This window comes from Sphaerodactylus townsendi, linkage group LG02, assembly GCF_021028975.2.
Source record: "Sphaerodactylus townsendi isolate TG3544 linkage group LG02, MPM_Stown_v2.3, whole genome shotgun sequence".
NCBI lineage: Eukaryota > Metazoa > Chordata > Lepidosauria > Squamata > Sphaerodactylidae > Sphaerodactylus > Sphaerodactylus townsendi.
The window spans coordinates 92240214-92262284 of record NC_059426.1 but is presented as its reverse complement, the minus strand read 5'-3'; the positions used below and the strand labels follow the sequence as shown (position 1 = coordinate 92262284).

General features: G+C 43.0%; 1 protein-coding gene across 4 annotated transcripts in view; it reads right to left on the bottom strand.

Moving 5' to 3' along the window:
- Positions 1-22071, bottom strand: part of FAR1 (fatty acyl-CoA reductase 1) — a 78475-nt gene that overhangs the window by 38113 nt on the left and 18291 nt on the right. For all 4 annotated transcript variants that reach the window (XM_048483960.1, XM_048483962.1, XM_048483958.1 and 1 more), the window contains exon 2: positions 14986-15180. In XM_048483960.1, the coding sequence (XP_048339917.1) occupies positions 14986-15177 (192 nt within the window). In that variant the 5' untranslated portion in view covers positions 15178-15180. The remainder of the gene's footprint in view (positions 1-14985; positions 15181-22071) is intronic.

Genomic DNA, 22071 nt, shown 5'->3' with positions numbered 1-22071 from the left:
AAATCCATTGGGGGGCAACCACTGCAGCCCTCCACGATGGTCAGACACAGGACAGAGTGCCGTGTCAGCACTCCTGCACCTCACACTGGCTCTGACGGTGTAGTGGGGCATTTCAGAGGCATGGCCAGGGGTGGAACATACATTAGTCAGCTTCCATCCCAACTTTGCCTCCCAGGATGCTGGTGCCCGGGGCTTGGACTCAAGTTACCCTTTTGGGTGACATAAATCAATTGAGCCCAATGAAGGGCTTTTTTTGGAGAAGGGTTTTTGTTTTTGCTTCTCCGCATTACTGAAAAGTCCTCCGCATTACTGAAAAGTCCTCTGTGGTGCCACAGCCTCCGGGCTCTAGGTTGGGCTGTAAATTACATACAGTCACTTTATACCAAGCAATATATTCACCATCAATAATACCACAAGATATTCAAGAACGTATCTGAAATACTGGGACCATGTATCATTTTGTTGCACAAAGTACCTTGAGGATGGTATTTAACTGAAGTTGAAACCTCTGTTGTACATACTAAGAACATAAGAACATAAGAACATAAGAACAAGCCAGCTGGATCAGACCAAAGTCCATCTAGTCCAGCTCTCTGCTACTCGCAGTGGCCCACCAGGTGCCTTTGGGAGCTCACATGTAGGATGTTGCTCCCGATCACCTGGTCTGTTAAGGCATTTGCAATCTCAGATCAAAGAGGATCAAGATTGGTAGCCATAAATCGACTTCTCCTCCATAAAGCTGTCCAGGCCCCTTTTAAAGCTATCCAGGTTAGTGGCCATCACCACCTCCTGTGGCAGCATATTCCAAACACCAATCACACGTTGCGTGAAGAAGTGTTTCCTTTTATTAGTCCTAATTCTTCCCCCCAGCATTTTCAATGAATGCCCCCTGGTTCTAGTATTGTGAGAAAGAGAGAAAAATTTCTCTCTGTCAACATTTTCTACCCCATGCATAATTTTGTAGACTTCAATCCTTATCCCCCTCAGCCGCCTCCCCTCCAAACTAAAGAGTCCCAAACGCTGCAGCCTCTCCTCATAGGGAAGGTGCTCCAGTCCCTCAATCATCCTTGTTGCCCTTCTCTGCACTTTTTCTATCTCCTCAATATCCTTTTTGAGATGCGGCAACCAGAACTGGACACAGTACTCCAAGTGCGGTCGCACCACTGCTTTATATAAGGGCATGACAATCTTTGCAGTTTTATTATCAATTCCTTTTCTTATGATCCCCAGCATAGAGTTTGCCTTTTTCACAGCTGCCATGCATTGAGTTGACATTCCCATGGAACTATCAACTAAGACGCCTAAATCCCTTTCCTGGTCTGTGACTGATAGCACTGACCCCTGTAGCGTGTATGTGAAGTTTGGATTTTTTGCCCCTATGTGCATCACTTTACATTTTGCTACATTGAACTGCATTTGCCATTTCTGAGCCCACTCACCTAATTTATCAAGGTCCGCTTGGAGCTCTTCGCAATCCTTTGTGGTTCTCACCACCCTACATAATTTGGTATCATCTGCAAACTTGGCCACCACGCTACCCACCCCTACTTCCAGGTCATTTATGAATAGGTTAAAGAGCACTGGTCCCAAAAAAGAACCTTGGGGGACACCACTCCTTACATCTCTCCATTGTGAGAACTTCCCATTTACACCCACTCTTTGTTTCCTGTTTCTCAACCAGTTTTTAATCCATAGGAGGACTTCCCCTCTTATTCCTTCATTGCTGAGTTTTCTCAACAGTCTCTGGTGAGGAACTTTGTCAAAAGCCTTTTGGAAATCCAAGTAGACAATGTCCACCGGTTCACCCCTGTCCACATGCCTGTTTACACCCTCAAAGAACTCTAGTAAGTTTGTAAGACAGGATTTGCCTCTGCAAAAGCCATGCTGCCTCTTTCTCAGCAGGTCTTGCTTTTCTACATGTTTTATAATTTTATCTTTAATGATAGATTCTACTAATTTACCAGGAACAGATGTCAAACTGACTGGCCTGTAATTTCCCGGGTCCCCCCTAGATCCTTTGTTAATGATTGGTGTGACATTGGCCATCTTCAGGGATGGAGCCTGATTTCAGGGATAAGTTGCATATTAAAGTTGATCTACTATAGTTATCGTATGGAATATAATACACTGCAGGCTATCCCAACCTCTAAGCTTGCCAACATATATATCAATACAATTTATTCTTTTAACTAAAAATATTAGAAATATTGTTGTAAATGTATGTATTTCTGAAAGTACTACTTCAGGCCAATAAAAAACTACATTGGAACTTTTTACGTTTAACATATTTTGAAATCTAATCTAAGTAATTTCTAACTCAAGAGTAATTATAGATGAGAATTGAGTTTTTTGTATTAGGAATTCAAAGAATATATAACAAATACAAATAAGAGGACCAGTTCCACTGAAATACAAACCACTGTTTGGCTTTCTGTGAATGAACTTCTCTGGGTTTACATACACTTAATTCCTTCAACTGTTGATGTTTTGTTTCTTTTTGTTCAAGAGCAAGTGCCAGTTTGCCATTACTTCCGAACTGGCAAAATAAAGTCTGTTGTGGAAGGAAGACAATCTGAGTATTTGAGCCAAATGTTTGCTTATGTCAGGGGTAGGGACCTGCGGCTCGAGAGCCGCATGCGGCTCTTCTGCCCTTGCACTGTGGCTCCACGAGCCAAGCCGCCGGCCCCATCCTTGCCCGCCCTGCAGGCAGCAGGACAGGCGCACCAACTGCCCACGGTTGGCTGGGCTGCGCCACGGGCTTCCCCTCTTGCCCGCCCTGTTGGAGCGGGGCGGGTGCTTTCCTCGCGGCCGACAAGGCCGAGCCGCCGACTTCATCCTTGCCTGCGCTGCAGGCAGCAGGGCGGGCACATCCATGCGCTTCTCAGAATGAGCGGAGTAAAAGGTAAAAAAATCCCCAATATATATAGTGTTATCTTTATTTTAAATGTCAAAAATTATTTGCGGCTCCAAGTGTTTTCTTTTCCTGTGGAAAACGGGTCCAAATTGCTCTTTGAGTGTTAAAGGTTCCCTACCCCTGGCTTATGTGATACTAGACTTTGGTATCATATGTGACCCAAGTCGGTACAAGAGCAATGAACACCAGCAGATTTTTGTCTTTACATGGACTGCTGCAATCAGATCAGTAATGATATAAGGTTGATACCCAGAAGGAAAGATGAATGTAAGACATGCTCTGTGCAGAGATATGAAGGACTACAAACCTCCTGAAAAGCAGGGGAAACTTGGTACTCTAGATTTGTCCAATTAAAAAACAGAAATACCTCTTAGAGAATATCCCTTTTTTGGATGAGTGAAAAGGGACGTTTTAAAATATTTTTTAGTTGTTCCAAAAATACCTTTGTAACTGTATAACAAAGTATGGAATATATTAAGGTAACAGCATTAGGGGAATGTATATACAACATGGAAAGAAAATTGTGTTTAGCTCTCTTGAATATGTTTGATTTTCCATTCTAGTTTTATGTAACTGGTCAAGGTGACATCATATCACAACATATACTAGGCAGATTTGTTTACAGGTTGGTTTGCCACTGTCTTCCCCAGCAGATTACACTTTACACCCAGCAATCTGGACCCTCATTTTATCAACTTCAGAACAATGGAAGCCTGGATTTGAGCAGTGGAGTCTTATCTGGTGGACTAGATTTGGTTCCCCGCTCCCACATTCCTGTTGGGTGACCTTGGGCTAGTCACAATTCTTCGAATTCTTTCAGCCCCATTTACCTCACAAGGTGCCTTTTGTGGGGAGAGGGAAGGAAAGGAGTTTGAAGGAGTTTGTAAGCCCCTTCAAGGTTGATTCCCCACTCACCATTAGATGTGCGCTCCTCGTGGGAAATATCCCAGGGCCCTGCAGCACTCCCCACTACACCAGCGGCAACAACGCATAGACCCCGATTCTGCCGCTCCTCCCACCCCTCAGCGCGCGTCATTTCAGATCCTGGTTGGAAGTGCACCTTTTTCAAAACCATGCGCCGAGCGTGGGGCAGTGGGGAAGTCCAAGAGGTGACTCCGGGTTTGGTTTCCTGCTGCTGATAGTGACGTGAAGCTTTCCGTCCAATCAGGTTGCGGCGGGGGGTGTGCAATGCGCGCGCAGCCTGTTTTTTTTTTCATTTTTAATACCAAAAATCGACTTCTGCTCAAATAGAAGTGGATTCATCGGGAAAGCTATATATTATAATGGCTAATCTGCGCATGCTCGTGGAGACGTTGATTCTTCCTTTTGAAAATTAAAAAAACCCGCCCCAGCACAGTGCAGCAGCCAATCAGGACAGCCCCTGAGTGGATCAGTGGAAAGTCCTATATGGCTGCTGCGTGGCTGCCGCGTCTATTGGACCAAGGGGGCAGAAGATGCGGTGGGGACCATGAAACCGCGCTCAAAAGGTCCCGAAGCAAACCAAACCAGTGCATATCGACCTCCATTTTTTAAGTGGGGAATCGACCTAAGTCTCCTTGCAGGAAAGAAAGGAGGGTATAAATCTAAACTCCTCCTCTTTTTCAACCTTGAGTCAGCCATCTGAAACTGACTTCAGTCAGGGTGGAACCCAGGTTGTGGGCAGAGCTTTGACTACAGTACTGCAGCTTTCGACCCCGTTCCTTGGGGCTCATGGGATTAGTTTTAGTGGCTCTTTTTTTGACACATTAGCAAAAAAATTAATTTCTGGATTCATGTTAAAATTATATAAAAATATCAGCTTACAACTACAAAAATACTTGAACACTTTTGCCACCATGTTGAAGAATTCTGTTTTTAAAGTTCATTTTTCTATCCTATTCTCCCAACTGGCATATTCTGAAGTACACTGGTATTTGGTATGTTACTGTTTCATATCTAACCCTTGGTATATTTGTCAATGCTTGAATAAGTAACTATAAACGAAGGCAATTATAGTTTGTAAAATTTTATATAGGACCATATAATATACTGAGATATGATAACAGCTGCGAGGAAAACGTGTTCCCCCCTGACCCTGCTTATTCCAATTGAACAAGGACACATGGCCAATTATTTACAGTGGATCACCAACCCTAAATTAAGAAGAGCTTTAACACTGGCCAGATTCAATCTAATGCCTTCTATGCTGCTCTATGGCAGATATCAACAAATTGATAAACAGAGGAGGCTATGTCCATGCAATATGGGTCAGGTGGAGACACTCGATCATACCCTCTTTCATTGTGTAAGGTTTGCAAAAAAATCAGAATGTCACAATCTCGTAATCCTTATCCCATTTCTGTATAACAATCTAACTGATGCTCTTAAGATACCTATGCTTTTGAACAACATGGGATCCCACAGTGTGTGAGAATGTAGCAAAATTTCTGCTAACAATAATAGACGTAAGTCTAGATGAATACCAACCAATGTCTATGTATTATGACCACATATAGCCAGCAGTAATTTTTCTAGCTTCTGTCAGTATCCGATGACGTTTAAGTGAGTTAACTTAGCTGAAGGAATGTCCTATAGTTACAGAAGGACCATGTATATATTTTAGTATTTAGTATTTTAGTACCAGTGTCTATAATTGTGAGCAATAATGGGCAAATTTTGTATGCTGATTTTGTATGTTTATTTTATGCCAATAAAGGCTTGTGATTTGATTTACTGAGTAATGTGTAATGCAGTTTTATATTTTTAAAGTTTAGATATCACAAGAAAACATATTTCCATAGTTTCCTCAAATTTCTATTTTTTTCTGGTACAGGACACTGTTCTATTGTTCCCCAAATTCACATAGTGAAAGTAACACTTGTGGAGCCCAGAGTACATGCAAACAGCATTACTTCTATGAAACAGCATTCTTTTTATGAAACAGCCAGGCATCAAATTCTATGCACTGTAGGCCCTACAAAAATGTTAAGTTCTTCATATCAACAAGGTGAAGGTACCACTAAACACAGGCTAGTGTAGACAAATCTTCCTTATATCTAGGAGCCAACCACAGTTTTCAGCCTTAGCAAATGTGGTCATTAAAATACAAAACGCTTTTTCTTGCTACAATAAAACTTAATTTTTAAATAGCTTCTAATAATCGTATTAGTACAGCAAAACAGAAGCAATGAAGTATCCATAACTAACCATGACTGCCTTACCCCAACAAAAATCTAACCTTCAACCCTAAATTAACTTTACACCATTGTCTCAATTTCATCACTGTTTTAAAAAGCACCATGTAACTGAGTATGGAGCCAGTACAGAAAGCCAGTACAGAAAGAAACTGGTTACGAAGCAAAGTTATCTGCTATCACTGAAAGGCATATATTAAAGCTTACAATTAGAAAAAATTTTCATGCACATTTATTTTTATGTCATACAATAGAATATATTCCGTTGCAAAATGATAATGAGCTTTGACCTTCCAAGGATTGCTCAGAGATGCCACAGCAGCATACTAGGTGCCACAATGAAATTTCTAAGTGGCATAGTAACCTGGCACTTCGAATGTTGAGCCTTTGGCTAAGGCTATCCCAATCCTGCAAAACACATACAGATATCGAGTTTGCACAGGGACTAATTTAAAAGATATCTAAGAATAAATTATGGAGGGTTGCAATACTGTTCATCCCACCCACCCAATAATTTTAAACAAAAGCCACAATAAATTAAAAGCTACAAAGCTCACCAAGTTGTTGCCCAAAGCATTAAAAAAGTGTTTGTTTTTATACTGGCTATCTAATCCAGCTATGAACTCTAAGGCTGAATTTAGAAGTGATCGAAACGACCCATTGGATACTCACCGTGAAGGGGTCTTCTCCTGGGTGGTTGTAGGCCATCTTGTTTGGGTTGTTCTCTACCGTCAATCAAGGAGGCAGGAAATCTACTTTGGTCACTTCCTGTAGGCGGGTCGTAGCTGTCTTGCCCCAGTATCTGACTAGCCGAGGATCAGACTCACCAAAATGAGACAAGAACAATGGAACCACAACCAAACACACAATAACATGCTGAAAAAACAAACCTAACCTAACAACTCTGGAAGGGACCAAAGCTCAAAGGAATTCTCACAGGCTCAGAAACTCTATCTTGGAATGTTAACCTTGCAATTTTATGTATGAAACACATTACCAGAGAAAGAATCTAGAGAGACAGGAAGGAGACCAAGATGGCCTACAACCACCCAGGAGAAGACCCCTTCCACGGTGAGTATCCAATGGGTCATTCTCCTGGATGGTGTCAAACCATCTTGTTTGGGTACTCCCCAAGCAGTGACTCCTTGTAGGGTGGGTTCTGTTAATCTCCGATAATGTACTCCAAGATTCTCCTTCCAAAGGAGGCCTGAACAGCATCCAGAGAGGTCAACCTATAGTGCCTCACAAAGAAGGCAGGGGGAGGCCGCAGTGGCCACCCCTACATATCTGTTCTAAAGGGACCACGTGCTTGACCAAGGCTGCGTTGAGTGGCTGGCCTCCGGCCACGCGACTCCACTGCGCTAGTGGCGTCAGAATGCCACTGGGTACCAGTAGACAGCTGGATCTTGTGTGTTGCCTCAATGACACATGCCCTAATGCTGGAATTGGCGAGCAGCCACAGGGACATGACTCTCACTCCAAATTTTTTTAGAGGGAACCATGTTTAATACACAGGGGACTCACATTCTCTCGATATTTTCCTCTTGCATATGAGAGAGGCTCCTCAGGGACCAACACACATCCAGTTGGTGCCATAAATGTTCCCTGGGATGGAGTAGGGTTGGAGCATAAAGTTAGACATGAACCACCTCCTTGTTTGTTGGGTGGTTTGAACTTAAAATATTTATTTTTTTGTTAATAAGGATAGTGGATTTGAGGGCTTGTTGTTTGTATCCCCACCTGAGGTAAGATGTGGGATCACGATGTCACCACTGGGATATGATGATGACTTGTCACCACTGGGATCACGATGACGACAAGAGAGCAAGTGGCTGGTCATCTTGATGGCACCCTACTGGCCCTTCCCCATGGTTTCTAGTGGTTCGAGGATTATCAGAAACCACTGCTCTTAATCGCTTTCGACCCGTTCCAGATTGGTTATCCCAGGGTCACCTATAGTGACATCTGTGGCATCTGGATTCAGTCTTTGACCGCATGGTTCTTGAACAGAACAAGGAACAGAATGCAAGCGTGGAGAAAGAAGAGTTATTCAAACAACGCGTGACTGCAGACATTGCTAGCTTCATGTTGTCCGTCCACCACCAGGGATCTCACAGATCTTCCTGGAAAGCATTTGTTTTGCTGGTGCAGGGGAAGCTTAATCACACCAGAGAGACTCTGTCACTAGATGTCATCCTAGATTACCTCACAAGTTGGTCCTCAAGCCCAGCCTTTATAGAGCCACCCTACAACGCTTCAGGTGGAGTTAGACTGAAACTTTGCCTCGGCATGCCGTAATGCTAATTAGTTACTAACTTGACTCAAAAGTTGAGGAACTAACATTCCTTTTAGAATTGAGAATTAATGATTATTACTTCTAAAATCAGTTCTTTAGTCCTATGTAAATTAATGGCTGCCAAAGGTAGCCCATTCTCTCTTACACTTGCTGTACGAAAGATTCCCAGACAAAGTCTGAATGTATTTTTACAGAGTGTGGCATATAAATATTTAGAAATAAATAACTCCGGTTAAAATGTTTAGTGTACCAGAATTGTGGATTTCACTGGGGACATCCCCACGTTTTTCTTAAGGGCTGTGAAGAAGTGGGAGTATACTCCCCTTCCCACTTTGGTCCAACTAGCATGGACTCCTATGGCCCTGGATTAAGGTGAGAAAGAGGTATTGCCCACTTGAGCCTGTCACACTGTTTTTTCTCTGGGGTGAAGCTGATCGGTGGAAGGGAGGAACCTGTCTTGTGGCAACAAAATGCGGAACTCTAAGGAGTAACTGGAAGAGAAACTTCATGTTAGGGACCCACTGGGCGGCATGGATTTTCCTCGTCCCACTTTCTATGCCGTCTGCTTACAGCCCACTGTCCTTCCCTCCAGGAGAAAGGGGAGGGATGAGGGAGAGGCCCTAATGGCTGTGACTTAGGTTTTGTTCTGACCTGACAGATCCGGGCATGGCTCTCTTGTTATCTTTGTTTTTCAACCAGGGATCCTATCAAACTCCGAACCAAAGAAGTGGGCACTCCCCTGAGAATCAAAACTGGAACTATCACTGTCTTAGAATGGGTTCAGCATCGCCATGGCTTAAACCAAAGTAGGTGGCTAATCTTCCATCAAAAGGACCCCTGCCATTATATGTGTGAAGTGGTCAAAAGGCATCTAGGAGTGGCATTACACTAAGAAGGCATCTAGGGTGGCATTCACTAAGAAGGTGACAGCCAATGAGTACCTTTTGGTACCCTTTCACAGGCCCCTGGTCCCTCAGTGAGGAATGATGTTAGAAGAGCACTTTTGCCAGATGATAGTAGATTCTTAACCGCTGTCGCTTGAGAGGGGCGAGGATCCTAGAAGCTATAGGGGCGCCCTCATTGGATCCTGTTAAGGCTGTAGATGCCTTTCTCATCCAGGGGATCCCTTAGTTCTCCCCCCCTCTGTCCCTCCCAGACCCAGACCACCCAAGTGAACGTAGCAGGCCACTGGCCCTTCGACTCAGTGGGTCTTGATAAGACTAAGTTAAGGTGGGTCAGGAGCCAAGGTAGAAGCTTCTGGGGGAAATACTGAAGGGAAACTTTTGTTTGCCGCAATTCCATCCCATTGTCTTGTCGAACTTGCCATCAGGCAAAAGGAAAAAATAGGAGATCTCCTCCTCCACTAGGAAAAACTGAGGCAGAAGGGCCCCTAGGGCAAACCCTTAATGGCTTTCGCTGCACTGGAGGAATTTGGGTCCTCACCACCTCAGAATCCCACGGTCTTCTGGCTCTGAAAAGGTTATCCCGGAGGCCAGATCCATCTCCCCTCACTGAAATGCTTCAGATGGAACCCCATAGGATATTACAAAATGCTCCTAGTAAGATGTCCCGTGGGAAATGACCACTCCCAACTGGGGGGACCGGTCTCAAGTGGACAGTGAAGAGAACATCAAGGACACCCCAGATAAGCGATTCAAAGGTGTCCCTCAGAAGGGACCCACATGAATGGCTGGCCTCAGGGCTATGAGGGCTCTTGTCCCGCCCTATACTCAGTGTAGCCAGGGCAGTTATAGGCTGGATCCCGTTGGGTCCTGGAAATGCCTCCACCTGCACCCAGGAATGCAAAAAGGAGGTTCTGCTTATTTATACTTTGGCTGCCAACCTGCTGTCATCCACGTAGGACAGGATTTCTGCAGAATTCACGGATGTCCTTCCCCATTGCTAGACCAATAGAATTTTATAGCTTGCTGCCCCTGACGTCAGGTTTTGCTAATGCCTAAGTGGGCTGACATTGTGGTTTTGTGCGTTAACTCCTGACAACAGCTGCATTTAATACTTTCTAGCTTCCTCCCAAACAGCAGCGCAGCCTTCTCCCTCCATAGACACTCTCAGCCCATCACTGCTCATGGAAACTGCATGGCTGCCTTCCAGCCCTAACAGAAGCTAGGCTTGAGATTGATACTCAGTTAACTCTGCACCCCACTCCTCTAGGGGTCCCTGTTCAGTCTCCTACAGCACTGGCTATGAGGATTTTGGGCCTGAGTGTAAGAGGCTTTTGAAGCCTTCCTAATTTCCAGAGATTCTCGTTCATTACAGATTTAGCTTGTGAGGAGCTTCACAGCATTCCCAATAGAATTGGGATCTAAATACCCTCCATAGACTCCCCCGTCCAATTTCCGCATGGAAGTCCTTGTATGTTGTGGGGCTTCCAGCCAATTTCACCTCAGGGTGGGCTACTGCTCCCTCTGACCTTAATTTTTCGGCCTCAGTCACACTCCGATCTTCTGTACAAACTGGGGGGTTTATCAGAGTCACTTCCCAGCCCACGTCCACAGGCTCCATAAATCTTACTGGCGATTCCTTCCTGAGCCGTTGAGATTACCTGTAATACATGAGCTGCCCCGACAGTTTGGGGCCTCCCTAGCGCTTTGAGCAACTGGCTTTGCGTCCACCAAATCAGCTGTTCCATTTGACAGTTTGGACCTTTTTGGTTGGGGACTGAGCTAGGGGTTTCTGGAAACCTGCAACACTGATATCTGTAAAATGTCCTCCCCTGAACAGGAGAAACAGATTACCAATCCCTTCACGTGCGGTTGTGAGAGGGGGGTATGTCCCTGCCTCTCCTGTAGGGTTATACACAGGAACCCAACCAGTCTCTATCCCTAAATAAGGAGGAGACGGGGATCTGGATTTAGAAGGCGAGGCCTTAGCCTTGTAAGGAGGGAGGGTAGGGGATGGCTGCAGCTGCTTAGAGACCTCCCTTCCTGGTGGAGAGAACGCATTAAGACTTCCAGCTGGTGAGGGGAGAAAGCACTGCACTCTGAGGAAATCGGCATTCTGGCATGTTTTGGCTTTCCCTCCCTCCTCTCTCCCTCTTGCCTGGAGAGTCCAGCTGGATTGGGAGGCTCCTCCTGCCGCCAGGCGTCCATCTGACTCTTCATCGGCTGCAACCCGCAGCCCCCCACAGCCCAGACAGCTCCCTGGCACCCTGTACAAGGTTGAGTCGAGGCGGCGCAGCGCCGATAACGCAAGCGCCGAGAGGATGATGGCGAAAAAAGGCCTCCACTGGCTAGGCCCACGGCTGCTCTGGGACTGGCTGGCTCTCATGCCCAGATCGCTCCCTGGCACCTCCCAGGCTGGTACAGGGGCTGGTCGAGCGTGCACTGACCGCGCTGTGCGGTGAGGGCGATGTTGAAGAGGCCAGCTGGCCAGCCCCCATCGGCTGCCCTGGCACCAGCCGGGTGCACACACTTTCACCTCCTTCAGCCACACGGCTGCGCCGAGGGAGGAGCGGGAGGCTCGAGCTGGCAGACCTGGTCACTGCTCCTCTGTGGTTCTCCGTTGCCAAAGCCGTACAATCCCCTCCTTGTGAGGAGAAAAGACTGGCTGCCAACGCCATAGCAGCTTCGAAGGAAGGCTTTTTTTGGCGGGAAGAGGGAAACACAAGGAGGGCAGGGACCACAGACAATAGAGATTACAAGGAAAAAAAAAGACTACAAACTCTCTGAGACATGCAGAAAAGGAGTTTTTTAGAACCTCAAAAGGACATGGAAGCCTATCAATAAGCAAAGAGCTCTGCTGAATTTGCTGCACTCCCTGACGAGGCAGGAAGATACTGAGGGGCAAGACTGTAGGGATGCACTGCTCACCCAGCAGCACCGTAAGTAGAGCGCCGGCACACCGGCGCTCCTGCGGCCTTCTGGTCGCACCGCTCCCCCACCCCTCATCCCCCGATGAGTCACAGGTCATGAACTACCTGGCTCACAACCACCGGGTGTCCCGGACAAAGGGACAATGGCCTTGCCCCCAGGTGAGGATTAGGCCCAGATGCCGATGCTCCTCTCCGCACGTAGCAGCCAGGTGAGATCATGCATCACATGATGATCTCTCAATCCCCCGCTCTCCCGCTTTCCCAGAATTCCCCCCGTTCCGCCCTTCTACACGCCCCCGCTAGAATCATAATAAAAGGTGCCAGGAGCCAGCATACGGGAGAGTCGCTAGGAACACGGAAACCCGCGCTCCCGTTGCTGGCGCTCTCCACCAGATGAAATCACCGCGTCTCGTCTCGTTCTTACGCTGACCTCGCGGCACGACTACACAAGACAGCTATGACCCGCCTACAGGAAGTGACCAAAGTAGATTTCCTGCCTCCTTGATTGACGGTAGAGAACAACCCAAACAAGATGGCCTACACCATCCAGGAGAACACTTGTGATTGTTCTGCTGAGTCTTCAAAGATGCAAAACATAAGAATTAATTTAAAATAAAAAGTTGTAAATCAAATTGAAGGTGGAATATTAAGTGCAACTACTTAGCTGAAAGGTTCCCTTGAGTCATCTTGTCAAAGCAAAACAACCTTGTTAACCCCACCAAGTACCAAATACATTTGGAAAGCAAACCTCGATATACAGCATAAGCAAACATCCATCAATGGATGGGAAGCTTTGTAGGCTGTGGTGTGTGTATATGTATATATTAAAGAAATAATACACTACCTTTCGGTATATCGCTTTTTTTATACTTCAAATGATCATTATTTAAATCCCACCACCATCGGGACCTGTTGTTAAACTTTTTGAATCCCACCACTGGGTAGACTACTACAGTCATCATAAAACCCACATCACCAATATTCACAGGATGTTTAGAAACCTTAGTATAATAAGGCTCGCAGAACAAGGAGCAGGGCAAAACAAAACAGAATATTAAAAAACAAGACAGTGCTATGCTCTCTACAGAAAAAAAATATAGTACTCTGCAGGTGTCAGCCAATCTCTTTCTGTACATGGCTCTGTCTCAGAATACTGAAATTTGCAGGTCAGGGCCATGTACAGAAAAAAGCAGATATTTTTTACCATCTTGGGGACCTCCAGGTATGCAGAAACATCTGAAAAAATTGAGAGGAAGCATGAAATGTCTCAAAAGAACAGTACTGCCTGCATTTTTGCAGACCACACACCATCACTGACATCTACAGTGGTAGATGATAATGAGAGATAATGGTGCTGGAGGTGGGTAAGGGAGGGAGAAGGAGCCACTGCTGTTCCACTGTACAATGCATGCATTTGGAAAATAACGTTTTTACGCTCTTCCCTATTTTAATGCTCCCCTACTACAATGGACAAAAAGCTTAGCTAAAATGTCTCTCCCTGTTACACCAACCCTCTGTTAACACACAGCATTTTACATAGAACATTCAAGCATATCCGACCTACACCTATGTAGATATAGCCCTACCCAGTGATTACTAAGTGGCAGCCTGTAACTCAATAGCTAGTCAAATACAGGTGCTAAGTGGAAGAGGGCTGTTCTTGGATATGGACTGCTGGAATGACATCAGGTAAAGTCACAGCAGTATAAGCAATAAAGCACCTGCTATAGATGTGTAAAGAGCGCATTAAAGAACTTCATATTCACCCTAGCAACCCTAGGGGTTGCTAACCACAAGGTGGGGCATGAAGCTTTCCCAGAATTACAGACAATATCCAAGACTACTGAAATTAGCTCCCGAGATAAAATGTGCTTTGGGGGATGGATTCTGTGGTATTAAACCTGGTGGTGGTTTTCCTCTCCTTAAACCCCACCCTCCACCCCCAAATTTCCTAAACTGGAACTGTCTATATGAGGTAGACAGCTGCTTTGCAGACAAAGAACATGTCTGAAATGAAGACTTCAGGAAGGGCATGCAGCAAGCTGATTGCTTGAGGTGAGATGCCAATCAGATTCAGATTTGCAAAACTAGTCCTATCGGTGGTGGTCGTCACTAGTTCTCATGCCACTTCATTCTGGCTGCAAGTTTCCTTCAAACAGGATTAAGCTCACTTTAAACATGATATAGTGAGATAAAGAGATTGTATGTGTACCTTTGAACAAGCTAAGTATCTCATTTAAACTGTGCTATAATCCATGCAAAGTTAGTTTGCATGCTAGAGATCCAACACTGTGCTGGTGTAATAACTAAGCACACATTGATCCTTTACACAGGTGACAGTACAGCCCATGCAAGGTCATGTAGGAAAGTATTTTGCTTCACCAGGATCACATAAACCAGCTGTGAAATCAAATAATATGACTTGTCTTCAGGTTGCAGGGCAAAAGATTGAAAAAAACAATAAAATACTAGAACCAAATATTGTTCACTTCATACCATCAGGTAAGCAGCCAAGAAATAATTCATGATTTCTAGAGAATAATATTTATAACCAGAATGCAAAGCAATTATGTACATGTTGGCCAGGAATAAGCACTCTAATTCCAGAAATCATGGTCTCATGTGTACCTCTGATCAAATTACTTAGCTGCTACTTTTAACTAGCACCATTACATGTACTTGTATTGCAAAGAAAACTGATTCAGAAATTTGTTAGTAAAAAGACAACACACATTCATCATGTAGAATATGATCATTTATGGAATCATACCTTGCAGTTGATCATTTCTTCCACTCTTTCTTGAGACATCTTTCCTGCTTTGTGTCTCACCAACACATAAACTGCTTTAACTTTTGGACAAGACCTTAACAGTTTTTCAAGAAGAACTTTTCCCATGAAACCAGTAGCTCCTGTGAGAAGGACATTCTTGCCTTCATAGTATTCTGGAATGGATACCATCATGACCTTGAAAGAATTTAAAAGCAGATTAGGATTTATATCCATATGTGAACCATATAACACTGTATCTTTTCCACATTTTTGCATGATTGTGATCACAGTGCCACTTTTGCATTAAGTAATACATACTATCAGCACTGGGTTTCTCTCCTTAACAAAAAATAAACTTGCTGCTATTTCATGGGTAGGGGGGCATTCCACTACACACAACCACTCATATGTATAAGCCAGAAATTGTATTAACAGGCTGTGTGAATGCACATGAGTAAAGCAGAACCGAACAAGAATTTACATTAGTCACTAAGCCATTCATGACTCAGAAGTGGATTTAAGGTCCAGACAATGTGCCTAAAAAGTTGAAGCTGTGTCAGAAGAATTTATACATTTGGAGCTATTGAAGAAATCAATTTGCCACAGTGGATTTGATCAAGTGAAATAAGCTGCATTTCTCTATTTCAAATGATACAATCTATGACACTTATATAACCCTGAATTAACCTACAATTATAAAAGGGCATGGATATACTATTTGGAGGAGCTATATTTTTCAAGACCAAATTACAGTCCATAAAAATATACAGCATTGCCATTAGAAAAGCTGAACATCACACTGGAATTAAGGGTTTATAATGGAAACAAATGTATATTTTGGAAAGTTTAGATTGCCCAGAACTATAACTTTTTTAATTACACTGAAACCAGAGTATGAACCAAGCAGCAGAAGCTCCCTAAAATTACAGTAATTACAATGAAAAGGGAACAATCTTTTAAGCATGCAAAGCATTTTGCAGTCTTGTCAATAATATTCAGGAATCCCCAGGAAAACGCAGGGAACCATTCTTACTGTTGTTCAAAAATGAAATAGATTCTTCACATGGGTGCCATCACTCACACGTTTTCAGTTGAATAAAAAACAATGACTTTCAGTAGCATTTTTCCTCAGCAGAAGAAAACATTAATCTGAATGCATCCAGAAATTTTCATAGCTTTTCCTTCACTTTTTTTTAGAGAAAAGGTTTTGAAAATCATCCCTACACTTAAGTTTAACATTAACCTTTTTGTTTGCTAGTGGTTCAGAATGTTGTTGACTTCAGACTGAAATTATGCCTACGGCTTTATCAGTGTCAACACAGTCTATGCGGATTAATTTCCATCTTAATTATGACACAATTACAAAACAGGTAGTGCAAATTATGTTCCAGGTAAGCCACTTCTGCTCATCTCTTGCTTGGAAAGCCCTGTAGACGGAGTTGTAACTTGAAAGTACATTGTTGTTCTTTGTCCATGGACAAAGAGCTGGTGTGTCAATAAATGCTTTACTGCCACTCATACCTTACTGGTTAATTACCGCTACAATGATTTATAAAATGTAGGAATGGAACCTCTCCTTTTATGATAAAATATGAATCAGTTTCTAGAGGCCAAGATGCAACTTCTGACAAAGCCTAATTTCATTTCTGCATATTTGTTCACATACAACATTATGTTACATGCCAATGGTTAAAGAATGGATGAAACTATGTCAATTAATATACAATGTTAAGATCTGATGCTAAAAGTATACTGCAGTTACAACCTCCTATGACTATAAAGACCTGATACCAGTTCTTATCACTGGGTCAAACTAGATAAGGCTGTTAGCAGAACCATGATGGAATCGTCTGTACTTTTTCCCAAAGTTAAAAGCAGTTGTGCACTCAATCAGATAAGTGCAACTGCTTGTAGGAAGAGTTTACTATTTAAATCCAGAGAACTGCATGAAAGGAAATCCACCCTCCACAAAGTTGCTTTTTGCCACAACAAATGGGAAGTAAACATATAGTGACTTGAGAGAGAGAGAGAGAGAGAGAGAGAGAGAGAGAGAGAGAGAGAGCATACAACAGCCTACAGAAAGCAGGAATTAGCAGAAGTCATTCTCCCATCCTCTGAAAACAGAAATACTGTTCTGCTGGAAAACTGGCATTGTACTGAAAGAATGGCATCTTAGTATCCAAGCCAACTTGTATCTAAGGCACCTTCTGCACACGCAAAATAATGCATTTTCAAACCACTTTCACAACTGTTTGCAAGTGGATTTTGCCATTCCGCACAGCTTCAAAGAGAACTGAAAGCAGTTTGAAAGTGCATTATTCTGCATGTGCGGAATGAGCCTAAGATTGGACTACAAAAGACACATGATGAGTTCCCAAAGCTGGTGGCTTGAATTGGTCAATTGGCAAACTTTACATGTATGCAGGCTTATGATGTGATCACACTGACCTACATGACAACACTGTTATGAAAATCACCATATCTACTCAAAGCACAAATAGGCAAAGGTCTAAAAATCCAGTCAATGCTGCTACTTTTGAAATTTTTAAGAGTCTACTTTCCCATCCATTTATGGGCATTTGTGTATGGAGGGAAGAAATATTTCTTCTACTACACTTCCATTTCTTTTACAAGGCACTGAAGGCTTTGTACTATGCAAAGATCTGCAGTAGCTATTGAGGAAGGAGTCCATTTGCAAGTCTTGAGTTGCAAGTGAGAACTTAACCCATTCATCAAGCATATCTATAATCTCACCAGTGAAGAGCTTTGGCTAAAAATGAAGGGAAGGCAAATTTAAGTCAAAAAGCTTAAATTGCTTTCAGAAAAATATTATCCAGGGATAAATAGATCTGCAAGATGAAGGGTCTATGTGTGAGGGATTTAACTTGTAAGATGGGCACATATCTGGGCACAAAACTTAATCATGGAACTAGGGAAGTCAAGATACCCTGCTTCAGTGCCCCACTCTGCAAACATTCTCACTTTCAGTAGAATCCTTGCTGGCAACCCTATACATAGAAAATAAAGGGAAACATCTCCTCCATTTATGCAAGGCATGCTGTTTCACCATTACTTCTACCTTCCCCTTTCTTAGAATAGCAAAAGCCTGTGTAAGGATACAAAAGCTGCCTGCTTCACAGGGAACAAATAACTTTCCTTTCTCAACGCTTGAAATTCAGTGTTTCTACCACATTGTTAGTTGCTGCTTAACATCTACACTTCCATGATTAAACTGAGCAGTTGAGAAGTATATGAAAAAGAGCAAAACTTCTCAACAGATCAGAATTCACTTCTTGTCTATGTTTAGTCCCTCGACAAAGTGTCCACTCACAGGAAATATTTCTACTGAATTGGATACTCCCCTCATCCTCGCCTCTGACTCTCCAGAATCTCCCCATGACTTTGCCCACCTTGTTAGTGGAGCCAACAGCAACATTCCGTGCTCAGGGAGCAGGAGAAGGTATGACCACAGTTATCCTTCCCCTGGTTCCTAGAGTTTGTTAAAAATTTGCATACCTAATATGCATCCCATTTGAACTGTATATAAGAATGGTTTAAACATAAGGTTCTGTCAGTAGTCAGACTTCCTGACAGTCCTAGAAATCAGGAAGACCAGCGATGTTCTACAGTCAAGTTTTGAACTGATTGGTATTAGATGAAGAACTTCTATGAAGATCAAAGTTTCAAGGAAAAGTTACCACAGTTACACAGTATCTTAACACAATTTGTATCAAACAGCATTATAGAAAAAAAACAAATGTGAGCCCGCAAGGACTTGTGGGAGGCATCTCATTTTCCCCTCCTCCACTATTCCCACTTCCTCTTTCCTGAAAGTTCCCATAGCCTTCCTACTTCTTCTGGTTCTGTTAGGGTTGTCAAACTCCAGGCGGACTCTGAAGAGCTCCTGAAATCACAACAGATTTGTCAACTATAGGGATCAGTTCCTCCTAGGGTTGCCAGCTCCAGGTTGGAAAATTCCTGGAAATTTACAGATGGATCAGAGGAAGAAAGCAATCTCAGAGGTGTTTAATGCCACAGAGTCTACCCTCCAAATTAGCCATTTTCTCCAGGAGAACTGATGTTTGGAGTGTAGTTGTAATTCCAACTGATCACCAGCCCCACCTGGATGTTGGCAACCCTAAACTCAAGTGGTGTGCGCTACCTGGGTCTCCATAGTTAAGCAGGAATCCAGGAGGACAGCCAAACTGTATATAATATCTTATTCAGTATAGAGATGAATGCCTTGGAGAGGGTTGGGAGACATCTAGAAGTATTATTTCTTTGCTCCTATAAGTGCCTCAATGTAGGTCTTCCAGAGAGCTCTATAGTATACTTTGTCAGCTGGTTAGTTTTCCCCCGACACCATTCTCTGCTACCGCTACATTGGCCAGTTTGTGCCCATATGTAGGACTTGTTACCTTTAAATTCTCAGGGACCATAACTTTAGTACTGTTGCACTGCATATTGGTTGTCTCATGCTGTTTGATAGCATTGCTTTTTATTTGGTAATCTGCCCTGAATCTCAGGTACAAAGGTAGTTTATTTATAAAGTAAATGAATGAGTAAACAGGAGATTGGTTAGTTGGTCAGTCATTTGACTGGTCCAACATTATCAAATAATGGACAAGTATTTTGAAAGCATTAATCACTACCAAATCTGACACATTAATTATAAAAAAAACAAACTTAAGGAAATTAACTTTTAAAAACTAAATATTTTACATACTGGGTACAATTCCTATAAACATAAATAATTCACTGAACAGCTCTGACTTGTCCTAGAATACCAGGCAGTCTACAGCTACAAATTAAAAAATAAGATAAAGCAGAGTAACATCAACTATTGAAAAGAATTCCATCTGCCTATTGTTATAATATGAAGCCAGTAGCAGAACCTTTGGTATGCTGCTAGGTTTGCCATTGACTGCTGCAGGGTTGGGAGGCAAGCATTGGTACCTATGCTAACGAATAACAAGATAAAAGTTAAGGTGCCATTCACACTGCAGTACTCCTGGCTTCATTAAACATTTAACTGCTGTCAATTGGAGATCAGCTGAACAGCTAATGAGTGCAGCAACCTAGAAGGATTTTCACCCAAAATGAAGAGCTTCATTTCAGAGGCTTCCATAAAATATGGAATGCACCACTTGCTGCTTGCCCAATGAACTAGAAGGATGAATACACAGAAGTGAACAGTTCACAGTGAAGCAGCTCAAAGGGGAAATGGAGAGGGCCAAAGAACAGAAGCTGGTTTTCAGAGAAAATTCTAAAGCAATAAGGCACCTATGAAAAAATGGAATTACTTCACTGACCTTCAGCACCAGCAGGTTTTATAAGGGTAAGTGTAGTTTGGAACAGCTGCCTAACATAACAGATATATGCCAAAGGGGCAGCAATGGTGTATGGAAGACTTTAGGCAGTGTCATGGGTTAATTCGATGTATCAAAGTCAATTTTCTTCAGAAAGTAACATAGTCAGATGACTCTTGCCTGATCAGAAATTTGCATACTTTAGATTATTTAGTATCTGACAGCTAAAATTTTGAACTGTGCCTTATGGCTAACGTTTATATAATTGAATGATTCATCCAGGAAATACCACTCTGACTTCAATACTGATGTAATTATTTTTAAATGAGTTAATTAGACTTCAGAGAAAGTAAGCAACACCATGCCAACTATATGGAATGAAATCCTAAGTAGCTATACAAGCGGGAACACAGAACAAAACACAATCGAAGGAAGCCCTTGAACAGAACCAGGACAGAAGGAAGGAAAATGTCTACTTATTCCTTACTTTGAATGGAAGTACTTATACACAACTACAATCAATATCATCCCTTGTTAATGGGTAAAATTGTTTATGGAACAACCATGACATGTTTGGAAGCTTGGCTGAGGAACTATGTGATAGGCCACGTTGTTTCCCTTTAACAAAAGTTGACTAAAATTCTCAAATTTAATGCTCAAAAGCAAATACCTCCACTCTTAAGTAATTGACTGTATTTGGCTTGACTCAGAAAAAGAAACTGCAGACCATGCTCTTACCTTAAAACTCAGATTGCCACACTCCAGGTAGAACTTGGAGATTTCCTAGATAAACTGATCCTCAGACTACAGAGGACAAGTTCCCTTGGAGAAAACAGCTGTTTTGGAAGACAGATTTATAACACTTTATCCCACTCAGGTCCCTCTCTTCTTCAAACCCTGCCCTCCCAGGGTCCACCTCAAATCTGTAGGAATTTTGCAACCTGGAGATGGCAACCCTACTTAAAAGTATTCTTGCCCCTCCCCAAGAGGACAAGGAAAAAGCCATATCTGGATTGTGCTAAGTGAAGTATTTAGCAGGTCAGATCCTAGCAGATCTTGGAGACTAATATCTAGGACTCAGATTTATTTTTCACTGGCCCAGTGACATTATCAGTTTCCACATAGTCTTCCTAAAACAAATCCACAACATTAACAGTGACCCCTATGCCTATGTTGTTATGTGCAGAGAAATGGACGGCTTCTCATCTTCTACAGAAAGCAGACATGAACTAATTATCCCTTCTGTAAAAACTCAGTGAGGATGAAAATCTTTTCCCTCAAGTTATCTGTGAACTGCAAGGAGCTTAGGAAAAGAAGGGATGGTTTCCCAGCTTTTGCATTAGATTTTGCAGAAGGCAGAACAAAAAACTCTTTCTTTGTAGTTCAGAGTCTGAGTAGAAAGGCTTTGTGTGCTGGGTATGCTGAACAGAAATCAAATGCAATTGTTTAACTCTCCTCAACAGTTAGCTTTGTATTCTGAGCCCCAGAAACAGTTTACTGAGTACAAGATGGAAAAGCAGCCCTTATTAATCAAAAAAGAAGTGCCTCTAGTCCAGTACCCTGCTCACAAAATGCCCAAGCATGTACTCAGACAAAATTCCCAACTCCTGCCCTTTTTTCTAAGTCCAAATCCAAAAAGGATATGGGGTCTTGCCCGCCAAGAACTTCTGACTCTAAAGGCTTCACTGATCTTACTTCTGAAACAGAATATATCTGAATTGGCAAGTTCTAAGTGCTTCCCAGAGGCAAAGCTACAAGGGGACCAGGGGTGCGTGTT